The sequence below is a fragment of the Cydia pomonella genome, chromosome 28 (genome assembly GCF_033807575.1).
Source record: "Cydia pomonella isolate Wapato2018A chromosome 28, ilCydPomo1, whole genome shotgun sequence".
NCBI lineage: Eukaryota > Metazoa > Arthropoda > Insecta > Lepidoptera > Tortricidae > Cydia > Cydia pomonella.
The window spans coordinates 7,877,512-7,898,247 of NC_084730.1; the positions used below are offsets into that span (position 1 = coordinate 7,877,512).

At 41.5% G+C, this 20,736-nt stretch overlaps 1 protein-coding gene across 2 annotated transcripts; it reads left to right on the forward strand.

Moving 5' to 3' along the window:
* The first annotated feature begins 535 nt into the window (after positions 1-535).
* LOC133533132 (leucine-rich repeat neuronal protein 2-like) lies at positions 536-20,736 on the forward strand. Of its 2 annotated transcripts, XM_061872094.1 has the most exons (9): positions 536-1,330; positions 2,358-2,420; positions 4,134-4,238; positions 11,962-12,176; positions 12,941-13,138; positions 14,681-14,880; positions 17,602-17,809; positions 18,794-18,972; positions 20,028-20,736. In XM_061872094.1, the coding sequence occupies exons 1-9, from the start codon at positions 1,270-1,272 to the stop codon at positions 20,212-20,214; spliced, it is 1,416 nt and encodes a 471-aa protein (XP_061728078.1). In that variant the 5' UTR covers positions 536-1,269; the 3' UTR covers positions 20,215-20,736. The 2 variants fall into 2 exon arrangements, with proteins under 2 accessions (XP_061728078.1, XP_061728079.1); XM_061872095.1 differs by lacking the exon at positions 20,028-20,736 and having other exon boundaries at positions 18,794-18,976.

The window sequence follows — 20,736 nt, forward strand, 5'->3', positions numbered from 1 at the left end:
TGCTTTTGGGAGACGTTTTGGCGACTTCCTCTGCTCTTCGATTTACAACATGGCCGTAAAGTTTCAGAGCGAATTAATTAATTGCACTGTGCATGTAGCCAAAAGGTTACTCTTCAACTGGTTGTTGTCACTTGATTATAGCGAAACTGAGACATTACTCCTAAGAATTGTTTAACATTAACTTTATTAATTATATAAAATGAACTAGACTAAAAGATTAGTATAGAACCGAAGTTATAAAGAATGAAGCATTAGATAAATAGTTTAATACTGAAAACTGCATGTATCAACTTAGGTATAAACCTGAATGTCATATTTATTATATAAAAATAAATTTTCGTTTTTCGTTGACTTGCATGACATTTATATGTACTTCTGGTCTCCCGCGATACAGGCCTAGGCTAGTGCGGGGACTCCTGGAAACTCTGTTGTCAATCTAGTTATGCACCAACTCTTAAAAACAACCGCTGTATACTTTTTCTGTGTCCTTTCTTGTGCAATAAACATATTTTTTTATCTTTATCTTTATCTTTTATATACCTATCATATATCTCTGGTCGGGCTATACTTTTATGACTTCTGATGGTTGCTAACTGCTTTTTATGGCTTCTAAAATCTGACTGTCATGGCCGGCTGTCATATGATATGAGCAAAAGTAGGTACAATGAACATTTTAGACTATTCTTATCTAATTAAGCCATCTCATTTTAAAATTTGAAAACTTTTTGTAAGGGTTAAAATTCTTTATATATCCTTTTAAATCCACTTTTGTGACTCTAACTGCAGCCTGACAAGTCCAATTTTACGTTTTGAATATATAACTAGCAGTAGGGTGGCACTTTAATTACATCTGTAAAGACTTTTAGTATTTGTCAGTTGTAGGTATGTATATTTTTATAGTTTTTTTTTGTGTAATTCGACATTTAGAGACTGTAGAGATCTCTAATAAAGTATCTAATATTTCATTGATTCTATATTTGTAATTGTACCTAAGTATTATGTCATTTTTGGGTAGTCTTACCTATTGCTTGTAAAACATGTAAAACTGCCCTTGTGGCCTATTTGCTGAATATTTTTTTGGAAATAACTATAAGTTAAAAATAATATTGGTTTGGTCTTCTACATTATTGACGATTCTCGCGGCGTTGTATGGGGGTTGTCAGTCTTCTTTATTTACTAGACTCTGGTTATCACCATGGACCGACGTTTGTCGTCAGTTGTTTTTGTTAATTATTCTTTTTGATCAGTTGTCGCAAACACGTACAAATCATGAATTTAAGTTATTGTTACTTGGTTCTACTGTTTCCTTTAGTAAAACCACGGGGTACAGGTATGTTTCAAAAATTTTCTCGAAAACCGTTCAGTGAGTACCTAAAATTAGATACTATTGTTAGGGTTCCGTAGTCAATTTGGAACCCTTATAGTTTCGCCGTGTCTGTCTGGCTGTCCGTCTGATGTCAGTGACTTTGCTCCGTGATTGTTAGTGCTAGAAGCGCTGGTGGCCTAGCGGTAAGAGCGTGCGACTTGCAATCCGGAGGTCGCGGGTTCAAACCCCGGCTCGTACCAATGAGTTTTTCGGAACTTATGTACGAAATATCATTTGATATTTACCGGTCGCTTTTCGGTGAAGGAAACATCGTGAGGAAACCGGACTAATCCTAACAAGGCCTAGTTTACCCTCTAGGTTGGAAGGTCAGATGGTAGTCGCTTTCGTAAAAACTAGTGCCTACGCCAAATCTTGGGATTAGTTGTCAAGCGGACCTCAGGCTCCCATGAGCCGTGACAAAATGCTGGGACAACGCGAGGAAGAAGAAGAAGAATAAAGTCGTGACATAAAACTAAGTAAATAAATAAAAAATTGGGTACGAAAAGAGGGGATGTTTCTTTTTCCGCTTCAACCTTATAGTGTGGGGTGTCGTTGGATAGATCTTTCGATCAAAATGTATATGAATCTTCTAAAACCATTTTTCGATAAACATAATATTTTTGAAAAAACCGCACTGTAAAAAAAAATTGTGTTACCCTTAACATTTGAAACATCAGTCCAAAAAAAAAAGAAAAAAAAAATGGTGACAGTAAACCTTAGCAAAAACTTTCAAGAAGCGAACCTGATGGTTAATAGTTTTTGTGTTTTTGTAGTCTATTTTGACGGGCGGGTAACTACGGAACCATACACTGAGCACGGCCCGACATGCTCCTGGCCAGTTTTCTTGTTAAAAAATAACAATTCAAAAACAATATCCGCGATTCTGGTCACAAAACTATCGGCCCAATGTAGGCCGCGACAACGACCTGAACTTACGGCGCCTTAATTATAATTATTAAATATTAATTTTATTTTACATTGCATGTACAAGATGCCAAGTGGGTTGAGCAAAGTTTCGAATGGGGAGTCTCAAATTCCGTTGAACATGGGACGGGTAAGTAATATGCAAATTGAAAACTGGTAACATATTACTCAGGAGCAAAGAGAATTTGAAATGTTGAAAGAATATGGATCAAAGTAAATGGCGTTCTAATAGTTTTAATTATTTTATTTTATTTATTTATTTAAGAAAAAAACAGTATTTTATAGTTATATGTAACACTGGAACTTTTCTTAAAACTAGACTTACAGTTTCCTTAATGAAAATATTTTAACATCATGCTTATTAAGTAGTTTCTACATAGTAAAACAGAGCTATTTGTGCGTGCAAAAACAAAACACAAAAAAAAGAAAAGAAAAATGATGAGAACATAGTATTTTATGCAACAGTTGTATAAGAAGGGTCAAAAAAGGCGAGTGGCGTGAGTTACAATGTGAGCCGGAGCCGAAGGCGTAGGCGAACATTGTAAAGGAATACGCCACGAGAATTTTTTGACCTACTTATACAACGTTGCATACAATATTTTTCCTACGAGTCTACAAAAATAAATCTTAATTTAGGTAAACAAATTACAGCAAAAGTATATAGCCAAGACGCGCGAGCATACCTTGTAAATAATATAATAATTATATATTAAATAATATAATAATATAATATATTTCTTTTTCCTACTCCTCTACTGTTATCTGTCATATATGCATTCATTAACACGAATATAAGAACATACATTAAAGGTTTCAAGAAAAGTCTATATTGTTTATTCCTCATAAAAGCTCTTGTGCTTTTAATCGCTATAACGTTACTGCGATTAATGGCTACCAACCTAACAAAACCAAAACGAATACAGTTTTAAACTAAGTGCATTGCTGCCAACTTACAAAATATTCATTGGTTGCATAGTAAAAATAATTACTTCATAAGTCAGAAACACGCATGTGACACCCGTAATATAGCAACACCCATAGACTACGAAGACCGCTTAGCGTTGCTTGTTAGTATCCGTAGGCTACGGTGGCCAAAATTGAGAAAAAACTGTCCAAAAATTTAATTTAGCAAGTAGCAAGTACCAGGGCCTCATGAGTTACGAGAAGGTGTCGCTGACCGGCCGGCCGCGGCCCGGGGCGGGCTGGGCGCGTAACAAGGTATGCTCGCGCGTCTTGGCTATATACTTTTGCTTTGTTTACCTAAATTAAGATTTATTTTTGTTGACTCGTAGGAAAAATATTGTTTGCAACGTTGTATAAGTAGGTCAAAAAATGCTCGTGGCGTATTCCTTTACAATGTTCGCCTACGCCTGCGGCTCCGGCTCACATTGTAACTCACGCCACTCGCCTTTTTTGACCCTTCTTATACAACTGTTGCATAAAATACTATATTGCGCCAATCTAAACATTATGTGTCGAAAGATGAAAGTAAATTTACTGTGGCTGACTAATCAGCCATCAGAGCGCCGATTAGTCGTAGTCGTAATCATAAATTTATAGTCAATTAACATTTGGGCCCCTTAGAGTCAGACCAATATAAGTTGGCAGCGATTTGGACATGCCAGCAGGCAGTGTGTTATTTTAAACGTCACCTTCTATAAAATTATGACGTTTACTTAACACTTGCACAGGCTGTGGGCTATCAAAATCGCTGGCAACCTATCTTGGTCTGACTCTAAGCGCGATGTAGCAAACGCTAACGCCATCTCTTAGAATCTCGTGACACAACGTTGACAGTTACAGAGGAGGCGGCACACCATATTTACCTCTATGTCTGTTCCAGAGGCGCTCTCTGGCGTGATTTGTACAACATGCTCGTGCGAGGACAACCGCGTGGACTGCACCAAAAAGGATATCCGGACTTTTTTCTCTGTAGACAAGTGGAAAGGTATATACTTTGGCACAGAGACCTTAGTAGAAAAAGGCGGCAAATTTAAAAAAGATAGGCGTGAAAGTTGACATTCCATATAAAATTTTAAGTTCGCGCCTTTTTCTACTGACAAGTACGGTGTGTTTCACTTTATGTATATGTATAACAAAAAAAAATGTTTAGTCCAGTAAAATTATGGAAAGTCAAGTGCAAAAATATGGGTGTACAGAATAAGTTGCTCAAAGATATGACCCATAGCCACACCCATAGTCGCACTACCGTCTTACGTTGGCGAATAGGGAGTATAACCATAGAGAAATAAGAAGTAATAGAGTGCTCACTCCATACATCAGTTTTGGTACCAAAATGCTTATTATTTTCTCAGTCGACATCTAGCATCGAGTAACGGAACTCTCAGTACTGGTACTCGACAATAGATATCGCGGCAAACAATAGTCTAATGCTCAACGATTTACGGCTAATATTATAACCAAAGTAACTCTATTTTCAACTCCTACGCTTACTCTGGTTATAATATTAGCTGAAAATCGTTGAGTATTAGACTTTTTGTTTGCCGCGATATCTATTGTCGAGTAGCAGTACTGAGAGTTCCGCTACTCGATGCTAAATGTCGACTGCGAAAATATGGTACCAAAACTGATGTATGGAGTGAGCACTCTATTACTTCTTATTTCTCTATGCTTATACATACTGTGCCTTAAACTGTATTGTGACAAGTTTTCATAGATAATACAAATATGACATTGGTGCATGAAGGCGGTTTGTTTACGGAGGGCCTACTGGGAAACGCTACAAATTTAGTTATCTACCTCTTTATCACCATGGGGGCCATGGGTGATAGAGAGGTTAGATCACGAAATTTCGATTTTCTTGTTTCGTGGTAGACCCTCAGATTGTGATGGATGGTGGTAGTGGCGCCCCCTACGCAAAGTTTCGCGTAATTTCCCTATTAAAAGCTATGGGACATATTTTTGATAACGGGGATTACAACCCAAAATGAACAGGCTGTCAATACTGAATATCGGATATCTGTGATATCGGAGTAAATTAGATAGCACTGTCCAGTGTTGCCCGAAACGTTAATGCAATTGACCATTTACCATTATAAATTGAACCCTACACTGAAACCGTCCGTTGTGGTTTACGGTTCAATTTATAATGGTTAGTGGTCAATTGCATAATCGCATGGACAAGGGAATGCCAAGAAAACTATTAAAATAAAATAAAATGTGGATTATTTGTGTAATATTAATCGTTTAGCGGTTTATGTATATATGTTTTGAAATTGTAATTTTAATTGCAGAATTGCAATCAAAAAAATAAAGACAGCACCGTTTAATGGTGATTTTAAAACCAATCTTTGCAAATATTTTCTATCAAGCCGATTTCGTTCACGCATGTATCGAGTACGGTCACGGTCTCTGAAATTGATTTACTAACCCAAATAGATATTCTTAAAAAACTACTTAAATAACAACAATTTCAAGGATATTGGGTGTTGACAGCCCCTTAATAGTCATATGAACCTAGAAGCTGAAATTTGACACAAATATTCAAGTAACATATAGAAGCAACTAGAAGTTTTACCTAAATAAAAACTTCTAATCACTTTATTTTCTGTAAAATAACAATTATTAGCAACGAAGACTAGTGCCAGGCATATATATGTCGACAAGCAGGTAATCATTAGTAAATTCTAATACTGGTCGCTTATATTACTTACATACTTAAGATTTATCATAAATAAATAAATAAATAATAAATAAATATTAATGGACATTATTACACAAATTGACTAAGTCCCACAGTAAGCTCAATAAGGCTTGTGTTGAGGGTACTTAGACAACGATATATATAATATATAAATATTTATAAATACTTAAATACATAGAAAACACCCATGACTCAGGAACAAATATCCATGCTCATCACACGAATAAATGCCCTTACCAGGATTTGAACCCGGGACCATCAGCTTCGTAGGCAGGGTCACTACCCACTAGGCCAAACCGGTCGTCACAATAAAAATTATAAACGGCTCTTGTGCTATTAACGCTGTAGGTAATAGGGATATCTCTCAAATTCAAGTGGGCTGGGAACGTATTATATGGCGTCAGGCGTTTTTATAACATTTGAATGTGTTCTCGGAATTTGGACCCGGGTACGTCCTTAAACTACGTCCAAAAGAGAGGTAGGGGTATTGTGAATGTCATCTCGCTTTGTGTGGTAGGGCACAGCCAGTGGATGTCATTCCAGATCTAGAGCAGAGCCCAACTGAGGAAGTACCTCCACCTTACAGAAAACAGCAGCCAAATAACACTAGACCCTACTCATAGTGTTGTGTTCCTGCCGGTGAGTAAGGTTGCCAGAGCTCAATGAGGGGGGGCGGGTTTAGGGTCGGCAACGCGCATGTAACTCCTCTGAAGTTACAGGCGTACATAGGCTACGGATACTGCTTACCATCAGGCGGGCCGTATGCTTGTTTGCCACCGACGTAGTATAAAAAAATAAAAAATAAAAATTGCTCTGTTTTCGTATTAAATTAGATCATAGTTTTTGTAGACGTGAGTGAGGGTGCAGCTCAGGCAGAGCTGACACACTCTGTGATTGAACCTCGTTCTGTTCGGACAGTAGCAATAAAGAGACTGCATTACACCTCGCGTCCTAATTTCTCGCGTCAATAGGTGCTCTTGGGGAAGTACTATAGGGTGCCTACCGGGCGTTGAATAACAAGTCCGTTGTAGACACACTATGTTTAATTTAAAAGTTTAAGGACAGTTACAAGAGAGAAGAAGCACAGGCACAAGAGCATAGAAAGCACAGATTACAGTCAGAAGGAAGGAAACACGAAAGAAAGCGAAATAACACAAAATTAGGCGTAAGCACTGCACTCGCGTATGTAGCGGATCGATAAGCGGAGAGACATGCATTCGCCGTCGCGGATGAGATCGCACTGCCGGAGCGGCGCGAGCGCCGGCCGCTGTATAGCCAAACCGGCTACGTGGTCTATGCTATTCCCAACCATCCGCTCGCGCGCTGATACTATCTAACCGACTCCGGCGGGGAGGTTAATACGTTAATCATGATTATAATGCTGTGTGCAGTGATCGCCACACTACTCCCCCACCGAGACCGTTGCTTGCTACGGTCGATAGTAATCTGGAAACCGCACTGATCGACCGCAGCGCGTCTTCCTGGTGGTAGCAGGCTCCACGGGTACCGGTGTAGCCGTGGTTGGAGTTTGGATGGGGCTGGAACCTCTGGAGTCGTCATCCCTGGTCACATGCTGGTTTGAGTCGGTCTATGGTTACAGTGTTCTCTTTACCTCTGATGTCGATTTTAAAGGTCTTGTCTCCTCGCTGCAGCACCTTGTATGGACCTGTGTATGGGGAATCTAAGGCTCTCTTGGCAGGTCCTTGACGCAGGAACACATAGTCTGCAGTACTCAGGTCTTTTGGTACGTAGAATGCTCTCTGAACGTGCCGAGATCCTGGTACTGGATTCAAAGTCGAGATGTGGTGCCGTAGCCTGGATGTAAAATCAGCGTAGTCCACTGTAATGTCCGACGTAGGCGTGAAGAACTCACCGGGCAGGCGCAGGGGTTCCCCATATACGAGCTCGGCTGCTGAAGACTTCACGTCGTCCTTCCAGGCGCTGCGGATGCCCAGCAGCACTAGTGGTAGTACCTCAGTCCAGTGAGTGTTGGTGTGGCACATGATGGCCGCCTTGAGCTGTCGGTGCAGCCTCTCCAACATCCCGTTGCATTGTGGATGGTACGATGTGGTCGGACGATGTTCGGCACCCAGGATGGCTGACAGGGCACGAAACAGTTCACATTGGAACTGCGCCCCCCTGTCCGTTGTGATCTTCTGAGGGCAGCCGAACCGAGCTACCCAACCCGCGACAAAGGCTTGGGCGCAGGTCTCCGCCGTGATGTCAGGTAAAGGGTATGCCTCAGGCCAACGAGTGAAGCGATCGATAAGCGTGAGGCAGTACCTGTAACCAGAAGAGTATGGTAACGGCCCTACGATGTCCATGTGGACATGGGAAAACCTTTCAGATGGAGTAGGAAAAGGAGATATAGGAGAGGTGGTATGGCGCGAGATTTTGTTTCTCTGGCAATCTGCGCATTCTTTCGCCCACTGGCGGCAATCTCTTATGATTCCTGGCCAAACAAATCTTTGTGCCACCATTCTGGTGGTAGCCCTGGGACCTGGATGGCTCAGCTGGTGCATAGCGTGGAACACTGGTCGTCGAAAGGCATCAGTGATGTACGGTCTTACACTCTCTGTCGAGACGTCACAATAAAGCTGTGCATGAGTGTCAGATAGCTGAATTTTCTTTAAATTGAGTCCAGATCCATTTTGTAGAAGGTCCTTCAATTCAATGTCATCATCCTGCGCTCGTGACAAGGCTTCGTAATCTATGGGCCCATTGATCTCCTCAACTCTGGAAAGCGCGTCTGCTACTACGTTGTCTTTCCCGGCTACGTAGCGAACATCAGTAGTAAATTGGGAGATGAAATCAAAATAGCGGAACTGCCTAGGGGAACAGCTCTCTCTCGTTGAAGTGAACGCGGACGTCAATGGCTTATGGTCCGTATAGATGGTAAACGGCCTGGCCTCGACCATGTGACGGAAATGGCGTATAGCTTCGTAAATGGCCAGCAGTTCCCTGTCGTACGGACTGTACTTTTTCTGTGACGGCTTGAGGTGACGAGAGAAGAACGCTAGAGGTTCCCATTACCCTTGTAACGCGCGTTGTTGAAGTACGCCTCCGATCGAGACATCCGAGGCATCTGTGAAGATTGCTAGCTCAACATCTGTCCGCGGATGAGCTAGAATGGCAGCTTTGGACAAACCTTCTTTGCATGCTGCAAAAGCTTCCAACATCTCAGGCGTCATCTCGATTTCTTGGGTCGGCTTCTTCTTTGGCCCACTCAGCACGACGTTCAACTTTGTTTGCAACGCTGACGCACCTGGAATGAACCTTCGATAGAAGTTAATCATCCCGAGAAATCTACGGAGTTCTTTCACATTTTTGGGGACAGGGTAATCCAAAACCGCCTGAACCTTGGACTGTAGTGGCCGGATGCCTTCTGCACTCACTTCATGGCCGAGGAAGGTGATCGATGACACACCAAACTCGCACTTTGCAGCGTTAATGAGGATTCCATAGTCTGACAGCCGCTGGAACAGCTGACGTAGATGCTCCTCATGTTCCTCCTCATTTGCAGAAAAGATCAGGATGTCGTCAAGGTATCCGTAGCAATAGTCCAAGCCTCTAAGCGCCTCGTCAATAAAACGTTGAAACGTTTGCGCAGCGTTACGTAAGCCAAACGTCATATACGGAAACGAGAACAACCCGAATGGCGTTATTATGGAGGTTTTGGGAATGTCAGGAGGGTATACTGGTATCTGGTTGTATGCTTTCACCAGGTCAACCTTGGAGAACACCTTGCTGCCGGCCAACTGTTGAGTGAAATCCTGGATGTGCCGTACCGGGTACTTATCTGGAATGGTGCGTGCATAAAAGGCACGGTAATCACCACATGGCCGCCAACCGTCATTCTTTTTAGGAGCTAGATGAAGCGGAGACGACCACGGACTCTCAGACCTGACTGCAGTACCGTTCTGGAGCATGGCCTCAAACTCTTTCTTAGCGATCTTGAGACGGTCGGGAGGGAGGCGTCGCGGTCTGCTTGACACGGGTGGGCCAGGTGTGGTACGTATATGATGCACAGTGTTATGCTTGGGCACTGTTGGCGTACCTGCTGGACGGGTGATGTCTGGGTATTTACGCAAGATGTCTAGGTACCTGGATTCTCCAGCCGTCACGTTTACCGACGATATGGCCATTATGGTCTCTGCTGCTGGCTGAGTGGGGGCCTTCACGGTGAGCGTTGTGTAGTTGTCGATTAGGCGTTGGTTTCTGCAATCAACCAAAATATCAAAATGGTACAGAAAGTCAACCCCTATGATCGGCTTAGAAACATCGGCGACCACAAAGCTCCAGCTGAACACGCGGCGCAGTCCCAAATTCAGTTGCAGTTGAACCGAGCCGTAAGTGGGTATTATAGTGCCGTTTGCTGCAAATAACTCGTAATTTGTCTTCTTACGCAGTCCTCTAAGCGCTGCGCGCGGGTACACGCACAAATCCGATCCTGTGTCGACTAGGAACAGTACCTTAGAGTTTTGGTCCACTACGAAGAGGCGGCTCGGCTTTGATCGGCAGTCGCTAGCCGCTACTTCCGGCTGCCGTCGAAGTTTTCCGACCCCGGATAATTGCAAGGCCTGGTACACCGCGTCGACTTATCTCCAAATCTATTGTGATACCAGCACACCGATGGATCTCTATTCTTCGAAGCTGATCGGTCCCTGTGCCGGCCTGTAGATGGCGTACGACTCCTACCACGGTAACTATTTCGCGAGCCGGACCTTGATGAGTGCGCTTGGTTTCCAAAATTGGCCTTTAGTGACGCTACTTCTCTTGCCAGGTTCGCCATTTGCTTTGCCATCTCTATGGCGTAAGGATCTCCACCTACAGCACATACCTGGGGCGTTTGAGGTGCAATATCGTGAACCTTGTCCGCTAAATCAGCTAATTCTTCTAACGTGGCACTTGACCGGGATGCTATTAACGTTTGCAAGCCGCTAGGCAAGCGACTAGACCATATCACCATACAGTTTTCAAAAAGTCGTCCGTTACAGTTTTACCGGCTAACGTTCTCAAATGTCTCAAAAACTGTGAAGGTTTTCTTTCACCCAGCTCTTCGTGCTTCATTAGTTGCAACACCCGCTTTTCCTGCGACGCCGATAATCTAGATATAAGCTCGGTTTTTAATTTCGTATATCTATTTAATGCCGGAGGATTTGTTATTATATCCTTAACCTCCAATACATATTGGTGTTCCAACTGCGACACGATGTAATTATATTTTGTGGATTCGCTCGTTATTCCCGATACATCAAACTGAGCTTCCATCTGTTTAAACCATAAAGCGGGCTCTGCGGGCCAAAATGGCGGTGCGCGCACGGACACCTTAAATACAGAACCGTTGGAGTCCACATCATTCGATGGCGGCTGCGAACCACCAGCCCCGCCGGCACTATTTTCTTTTTTCTTATCGTCGCCGCACATGCCTTTAACTTCACTAGCTATCAACTTCACTTGCGTATTATAGTTCGAAATCGGAGGTCACCAATATAGGGTGCCTACCGGGCGTTGAATAACAAGTCCGTTGTAGACACACTATGTTTAATTTAAAAGTTTAAGGACAGTTACAAGAGAGAAGAAGCACAGGCACAAGAGCATAGAAAGCACAGATTACAGTCAGAAGGAAGGAAACACGAAAGAAAGCGAAATAACACAAAATTAGGCGTAAGCACTGCACTCGCGTATGTAGCGGATCGATAAGCGGAGAGACATGCATTCGCCGTCGCGGATGAGATCGCACTGCCGGAGCGGCGCGAGCGCCGGCCGCTGTATAGCCAAACCGGCTACGTGGTCTATGCTATTCCCAACCATCCGCTCGCGCGCTGATACTATCTAACCGACTCCGGCGGGGAGGTTAATACGTTAATCATGATTATAATGCTGTGTGCAGTGATCGCCACAGTACTACCTAGTGCATCCAGTCCTGAATACCTAAATCTAGCTTACGCTACGCCATATATATGTTTCATAAATGTCTATGCCAATTTTTAATTTAATATTACAGAATTAACCAACTTGAAACCCACAACCGTGGACCTGAGCGGCAACAACATAGACTGCATCACAGAAATAGCAGACCTTCCCATTGAAGAGCTGAATCTCTCAAATAACAAGATAAAGAACATCGAAAACGCCAGCTTTAGAGGTCTGCAGAAGATGAGGGTTCTGAATTTGAGCTATAATAGGCTGACGTCCAGACTCAGTCCGCATGCGTTTGAGGTATTACCTCTTCTTTGCCGGTCCCTTATTACTGAAGATCGTGACCATTTGGTTTGGAGCTCCTGTGATTAGTCTCCTTCGATCTCGATCTCCAGTAGCCTTCACCGCTTGATGGAGTTTGCCTGAAGTGTCCTATCAGTTTATCTACTATTTCATTACCATCACCAGCTTAAAACGAAATTACAAATGCTTAATTGCTATGCTTAGGCCAAGCTCTGCGTAGGGCCGAAGGCCCAGAGCGCTCGAGAGAGGCACGTTTTCAACGCGGGCCGAACGCTCAGCTGTTGGAGGTTAGTGCTCAAACACAGAACAAAAGTATAAATAAATAATACCTATTGAGTTTGAGAACGTAGTATCCTCAGAGAGCAGTCTCACAGAGCGCGCCTTTCTCGGACTCTCCGGGCCTTTGGCCCTACCCTACGTGGCCATCTTTCGCCAAGTCGACCAAAACAAACAAAGGAGGTCCATACCCTCTTTTCTCGAAGTCACTCAGGGCAGTTACGACTTTTCATATCCGTTCTCAAACCTTTTTCTCGGTTTGCCTCTCTTACGGCCCTCAACATTCGTTTCTATTATCTATATTTTTCGTAAATGATTTTCGCCCCTAAGTACCACGTCTCGAGTAGTATGTTGGTAGGTGTAGTATTAAATGTAGGTGCCTACAAGATGCGGAAATTTCAATCTCAAAACAATGAAGAAAAATAAAGGCAGTTTCCATTTCATAATTTGAAATTTATCGTAATAATGTTTTACAATTATTTCAGGGTAAATTCTCCGCCGAGAGATACGAGTCGCTCTCCTCCATGCGTACCCTCAACTTGTCCTACAACCAGCTCCACTCCCTCCACCAGGACCTCTTCGAGCATCTTCCTGAGCTGAATTCTCTGGACCTTTCTGGGAACCCACTGACTACTATTGACTATGTCACACTTATGGCTATTTCCAGTTTGCCTATGTTGGAGGTACGTTGAAGTTCCAGTCTTTCCAGGGCCTAGCCAAAGTGACAACACTGAGGTTGTTTCACTCCGTACCGATAAGCATCATAGGGAGCTCGCGTTGGCGGACCGGCGCAGACTGCGGGCTGCAGCTCTCTGCGACCGATGTCCCGCCGTGGACGATACGTGGTGAGTGACCCGTCTTAATATATTTGATGTCTGTGTCTCACGAAAGTTTTTTTTATCAAATTATTTAGAATCCAAACAGTCATATAAATATCAAAAATGCAATACAAAAGATGTACCGCAATAAAAAAATATATAATAAAGAGACCTGGACCTGGTTATTAAGACTACTACTCTGGTTGTGCTGTTTAATCTTAGAGCCTGATAAAACTTGTACTAGTTTCCACTCGCGACTTCGTCTGTATGGAATGATGATGAGATTGTCTGGAAGAGATCGCTTTTTAGCGATAAGACCGCCTGTTGTCTGCCTCTAAATTTAATCAATTGTTTATTTTTCTTGTATATTTTTACTGAGGTGTGCCAATAAAGAGTATTCTATCTATCTATCTATGATTAATTAAAAGTACCCTATATCCCATCCCGAATTTCATTTAAATCGGTTCAGCGGTTTAAACGCGAAGATGTAACAACAGCAGCAACAGCATCGTTCACAGAGTTTCTGCTTGTAAAAATAATTTAAACAGACAGTGACTTTCGCATTTTCCATATAATAATAATTAAATAATTCAGCTTATATACTTCCCACTGCTGGGCACAGGCCTCCTCCCATGCGTGAGAGGAGGCCTGTGTCCAGCAGTGGGCAATACTCCTTTGAATTGTTGGGTGATACACCTTTGAATTGTTTCGCAGATGTATGCAGGTTTCCTCACGATGTTTTCCTTCACCGAAAAGCTACTGGTAAATATTAAATGATATTTCGTATACAGTGTATCCCTAGCCATTGGACAAAGCTGAAATGTACATATGCATTAGGGTATTTAGAACCTGTGTACAAAGTATCATAACAACCGGTGTAGCGGTTTCGAAGAAATAACAAATTACCATTTTTTACTTTGGAGCAGCCTGTATGTGTTAGTAGCTCCTAAGGTAATATCTTCAAAGAATAGTATGGAACCTTCTTCGACCTTTTTGATTATCTTTTTTATTTATGACACTAATAAGCTTCTGACTTTTGAAATATGTCATCATTATCAAATATTCCGAATAACAAATTGTCAAAAACACTGCCAAAGATTAACACAGTGTGTTTATTTTTGTTGTCGATTATTGCAAATAACTTTGGTTCGAAAAAAAAAAAATATCGTTTGTTCTAATTAAAAAATATTAACGTCAGAGCATTCCCGAGAAGTAACCCTATGTGGAATTTCAGGTTTTGTCCAGTGGCTAAGGTCACCCTGTATAAGTTCCGAAAAACTCATTGGTACGAGCAAGGATTTGAACCCGTGACCTCCGGATTGAAAGTCGGACGTCATATCCACTCGGCCACCACCGCATTTCCAACATTCCAAAGAATCCAGAATAAAACAAACTTCATTTCCCCAGGACCTCCGCCTCCGTTCCTGCCAGCTCACCGAGATCCCAGACAGATTCCTCCACACCCCCCGCTACCTCGAGTACCTGGACCTCAGCGACAACCAGCTGGCCATGGTGCCGCAAGAACTGGAGGAGGCCAGGAACCTGGTGTATCTTAACCTTAATCAGAACCCCATTGTGGAGTTGGATATGGGCAAATGGGAGACTCTGTGAATGTTTTTTAGAATATTTTTTTTTAATTTATTTAGAACACAAACAGTCACATATACAAATGAATTTGAAGTACAATGTAGAGTACTTAACATACTTAAGAATCATAGACCTGGAGGTTCATTATTAAGTACATAATGTTAACATACATACTAACAGCATAAAGAAAATGAAATCATGAGCCATACTTACTTAAAAAAATATAATAGAATTTGTTTTATTCGTAAACACACACTAGCTTTTTTTTATTAACCAATCTTTTATTGACCACGCTTTAGCGAACGTCTCCGTTTCAGCTTGGGCAAAAATTCTGTGTGTGTCTGGATGTTCTCCTCTTACAGGCCACAATACTCAACCGATTTTCGTGGAATTTTGTGAGCAGGTTAAATAACCAAATAGATTTTTTGTTGCTTTAATTTTTCAAAATGGTGCAGCCATACATTTATTTAGCTCACTGAGGTCCATTGTGTTCTGTGCGTGTTTATAATAGCTATTTAATATACAAGGGGCAAAGTTGTTGATTAACTCCTCGCACTATTGATACCCGAGCAAGCGAAAGATTCTAAAAACGATGATTGTTATTGCACACCTCAACAAAAAAAACACTAAATAGATCAGAGAAGACATCATTAGTAATGGCTGGACTTAGTATTACATATATTTTTATTAACAGCCACTGTAATCAGATTGACATATATGTTGTACCTTATCTTAACTTATCTTCTAATTACCGGGGGCCCTTGCGGATACACTTCGACCCATAGGGATCTTTTGTGTAGTTGCCCCCTAAGGAAAGACCCATTAGCTACTCGAGAGCCTTTTTGACCATTTCCATGTGTCGGATGATGGAGCTTATGGGTAGCCTTTTGAATTCCTTTGGAATTATATGTTGTACCTACTCACAAATAAAAACAATTTACAAACTGGGGATGTTTTTTTCTTTGCTTCAAGCCTATGATTAGGTCTTTTGAACGAATAGGGGTTTTCAAGGGCCATTTTTGGATAAAGTGAATATTTTCGGAAATAATCGCTCCGAAAGAAACAGTTTGTTTTTGGTACAAGCTTTTATCGCTAACTGCGCTTTTCTTTCCACAGGCAACTAATACTCATCGAGACAATTCTAACAACCACAAACACAATTAGTTTGTGTTGTTTTATCACAGTGTGCCCATGACCACCTCCTGTCTCCATCATCAGATAAGCCATTAATATTGAATTTTCATCCGATTTAAATATGTATGCAAAATTTCAGTTCAATCGGAATTCGGAAAATGGGTCAAATATAGCTTCCAAGATCTGAGTTAGATAAAATCTTGTAAAATTATGTCCTCCCCCATAAATTCAAAACAAATAATTTTTAAGAAAAAAAAACCGACTTCATTGAGGGAGACCGGTGAAAGAATGATTATTGTTGATTTTAGATTTCATACAATGAAATTAAAAAGACAGCGTCCTATGCCTAATTATGTATAAAAGGAGGTAACATGTTTTTTTTTTGCCACTGCGCCCACCTTTACACATTTCAGATTTGCCCTATGGTTGACTGGCAATAGGGTATTCGACTGTATTTAAGATAAATTATTTCGCACCATGCATGAAATAAAGCACCAGATAATTATTAAAAAAACTAAATAGGATAGAAATATATAAATGTGCCTTGAAAACCTAACTGCTTGGCAAAGAGAACAAATTGCCAAACGTGAACTATGCATCATTGAAGAGTTCCGTTCTGTTCATCATCAGCAGTTCCACTTCATCAAATATCACTTATACAAATGTAAATATCTGATTTGTTAATGAAAATACTAAGATCACTATATAGCCTTTAACATTTGAGGAGTTTCTATGTATTTAAGTATTTATAAATATTTATATATTATATATATCGTTGTCTAAGTACCCTCAACACAAGCCTTATGAGCTTACTGTGGGACTCAGTCAATTTGTGTAATAATATTTATTTATTTAGTTCCCGCGAGTCCTCATGGACCCCATCGTCAGAACTCGAACTTGACAAAAATTTGTCTTGAAAATCTAATTTGCTTAACAAACACAGCGAAGAGGACAAATCGCTAAACGTGTACTATGCGTCGTTGAAGAGTACCATTCTGACCATCATCAGCAGTTCCACTTCATCAAATGTCACTTTTTAAATGTAAATGCTTGATTTGTTAAAAAAAAATACAAAAATCACTATATGTATGCCTTTCATATTTGAAGAGTTCACTCGATTACTCATGGACCCCATCGTCAGAACTCAAACCTGACAAAAAATTGTCTTCAAAATCTAATTTACTTAAAAAACAAAGCGAAGAGGAGAAATCGCCAAACGTGTACTATGCGTCGTTGAAGAGCTCCATTCTGATCATCATCAGCAGATCCACTTCATCAAATGTCACTTTTTTAAATGTAAATGCTTGATTTGTTTCAGAAAATAGAAAAATCACTATATGTAGGCCTTTCACACTTGAAGAGTTCCCTCGATTCCTCATGGATCCCATCATCAGAACTGAGTTTTGACAAAAACGGGACCAATCTGTATATATATAAATTAAAACAAAAAAATAATTTTGAAAATCGGTTCAGAAATGACGGAGTTATGGAGTAACAAACATAAAAAAAAACGTACAATCGAATTGATAACCTCCTCTTTTGAAATCTTGAAGTCGGTTAAAAATACTGTAAAATAACAAAATTGAACGATTGATGCCCATTTCCAGAGGGTTCCCAATGATACGCAAACTGCAAGAGCTGCACATGAGCAGCATGCCAGAACTCCACCGCATCGGCACTGCGGCCCTCGCCAGGCTGCCCATGCTGTCCAAGCTGCATCTCAGCTTCAACCCAAAGCTGGCGGTAATTGAACCCCTGGCACTAGCGAGCCCTGGTGATCACAGGGAGAGCTACGTCTGGCCGATGATCAAGGAGGTGAGAAACGATGCGAACTGATTTTTTTTAAAGGAAAAGGAACTATTTCTAATGGAACTATTTCTTAAACCGAAATAATGACAATTAAGAAGACCAAGAGTGCTCACTCCATACAACATCCGTAGTCTACATCTAGCGTCAAGTAGCGGAACTCTCAGTACTGCTACTCGACAATAGATAGAAGAAATAATAGTATTTTTAGTAACAAAACCGTTTTATGGAGTATTAAGCACTCTTGGTCTTCTTAATTCTCTTTGACCGAAAGGAACTATTTTAGGCCCGCTTCTATTTAATCTTTAAAAAAAAATTATACCGCGTTAGTGGCAAACAAGCTTACGACCCACCTGATGGTAAGAGGTCCCCGTAGACTATGAACGCCTGTAACTCCAGCCGCCCTAGCCAAGGTGACAATCGCTATCGCTACTCTTACATACTAGTGCATCAGTGACCGTTGTATTCCGATCGCTACGGAGCATGCTGCATGTTGGCTACGCGACCAGGGGTATTACATGCGCGTTACCAATCCTTTAAAAACCTGTACATTCCTTTTTTTAAGAGGCCCATACCTGTCATTCTATTTATGGATGGCCAAAGAGAATTAAGAAGACGAGATTTTGTTACCAAATTACTATTATTTCCGTAGTCTACATCTAGCGTCCAGTAGCGGAACTCTCAGTACTGCTATTCGTTAATAGATGTCGTGGCAAACAAAAAGTCTAACGCTCACCGATTTTCCGCTAATATTATAACCAGAGTAAGCGTAGGAGTTGAAAATAGAGTTCCCGTTACTCTGGTAATCTGGTTATAATATTAGCGGAAAATCGTAGACCATTAGACTTTTTGTTTGCCGTGAGTAGCAGTACTGAGAGTTCCGCTACTTGACGCTAGATGTAGACTACGAAGTATTCCCTCGAGAACATCAAACACCAGTCGATGAGTTTTGGGTGTCACCTAACGATGCGATGTTATTATCCATTGTTCCAGCTGTACCTCCAATCCAACAACCTCACAGAGCTACATAGCCGTCTGTTACGCTGGGAGCTGGTTGAGAAACTAGACGTTTCCGACAACCCTTGGCTATGCGACTGTTCCACAAAGTGGATGGTTGACGATCTGGTTACCTACGTGAAGCGCAGTGGAACCAACGCGGCAGAAAAACTAGTGTAAGTTGGTAAAAAACTGTGTTTAACCACCTGTGTTTTATCTGACTGTTCCACACAGTGGATGGTTGACGACCTGGTTTAGGGTTGCTACCTTTTTTCTACCGAAAAATAGTATTTTTCTAAAAATATTGAAATAAATATAGTACTTACTGGGAAAATGGAAAAATAATAGGATACCGATTTGATCCAATAAAAATCCAAGGCGCATAGAGTCAGACCAAGCTAAGTTGGCAGCGATTTTGATAGCCCAGCCTGTGCAAGTGTTAAGTAAACGTCATATATTCATAGATTCTATGTTTGAAGTTTAAAATAACACTTGCGCTATCTGGGCTATCAAAATCCTTGCTAACTTATCTTGGTCTGACCCTACATTGGACATCGATGCCATTTGTATAGCCCTTTCTTTAATGATGGAAATATAGTATTTTTCCTACTTTTGTATAATATAAATATAGTATAATTGACTAAAATATAGTACGATACTATATATTATAGTATGGGTGGCAACCCCAACCTGGTTACCTACGTGGAGCGCACAGGGACCAACAAGTTAGAAAAACCGTTTGTCCGGCAACCCGTGGCTATGACAATGCTCTACGCTGTGGATGGTTGACGACATGTTTGAGATTTTAATATTTATCCTACTTCGTTGAAATACATTGTTTTAATGAATTCTACGAGAATGTCGCTTACGTAACGCCTTTCTTTCCAATACTTCTGAAAATGCTGCGGAAGCTATATTTGTTCTGGTAATTTTTTCATGTATTGGCTAATAAATTGGCAGTATATGTTCGAGCTTTGCAGATTTGATTGAGGTAGCGTAGCTGCCATACAAGGCATTACGTAAACATGGGCGTAGGCAGGTACAAGCAGATTCCCCCCCCCCCCCCCCCCCGGAGCTCAAATTTTACGTACAATATATGCCCCTCTGCTGCATCTGCCCTCGCCCTCTAGGACTCCAGCGATATCACCTCCCACCCCAGTTCACTGGCTGGCTACGCCTTTGTAAGTAATAAACGACATGGAATGCCCCATGATAAATTCGTCTTGTTCAGTTGCCAGGAGCCGATCGAGATGCGTGGCCTCACCATGAAGCAGCTGCATGATGAGAATAGTCTCCTGAGATGTGGAGATAAAGCCGTGTCAGAGCCAGTGTTGAGAAGTATGGCAACAGGGCTGAGAGGGATGGTTATACACTTCTTGACACACTTATTGGTAAAACTACTAAGTCATATAATGTAGCTGTGTTCTCTCTCTATCTCTTAAAGGGGACTGATCTGGCGTCTCTACTGTGTCTGCCAACGTCGCGCCTAAGATTCTAATAGATGGCGTTAGTAGTGCCGCGTCATTTACTAAGAGTGCAACCTTCTATAAACGCTCATACATTTCCTACATCACGGTTTGGAATATGGAAGGTAGAGTTAAGGAACGCAATCTCCATAGGCTGAACTTATGCAAAAGTTTCCAGTGGTCAGCTATAAATAATAGTTCCAAATCTCTCCAGAGTAGCGCTAGAGTAGCTAAGAACCTTTTTGACGGAGTGAAGAGCGCTGTCTATGATTTGATTTTCTTTTCAAGTATTCTAGGTATTGTAGCGCCACCTATTTAAGGTTTTTTGATGACACTTTTTGGTATATGGATATTCCATTCCTTATCTCCACCTTCCGTAGTTTGGAAGTTCCAAATGTCAGTTGTCAACTCAATGGGCTTCGGTCTCCCGGCACGTTGACAGTGACAGAGAAGACGCCACGTCAAGTACAGAGG

Excerpts from the sequence above, each read along its gene's own strand:
- LOC133533132 (XM_061872094.1), top strand. The coding sequence starts at position 1,270 with ATGAATTTAAGTTATTGTTACTTGGTTCTACTGTTTCCTTTAGTAAAA. Across the intron at positions 1,331-2,357 it reads AGTAAAACCACGGGGTACAG|ATGCCAAGTGGGTTGAGCAA; the intron begins GTATGTTTCAAA and ends TGCATGTACAAG. Across the intron at positions 2,421-4,133 it reads TTCCGTTGAACATGGGACGG|AGGCGCTCTCTGGCGTGATT; the intron begins GTAAGTAATATG and ends TGTCTGTTCCAG.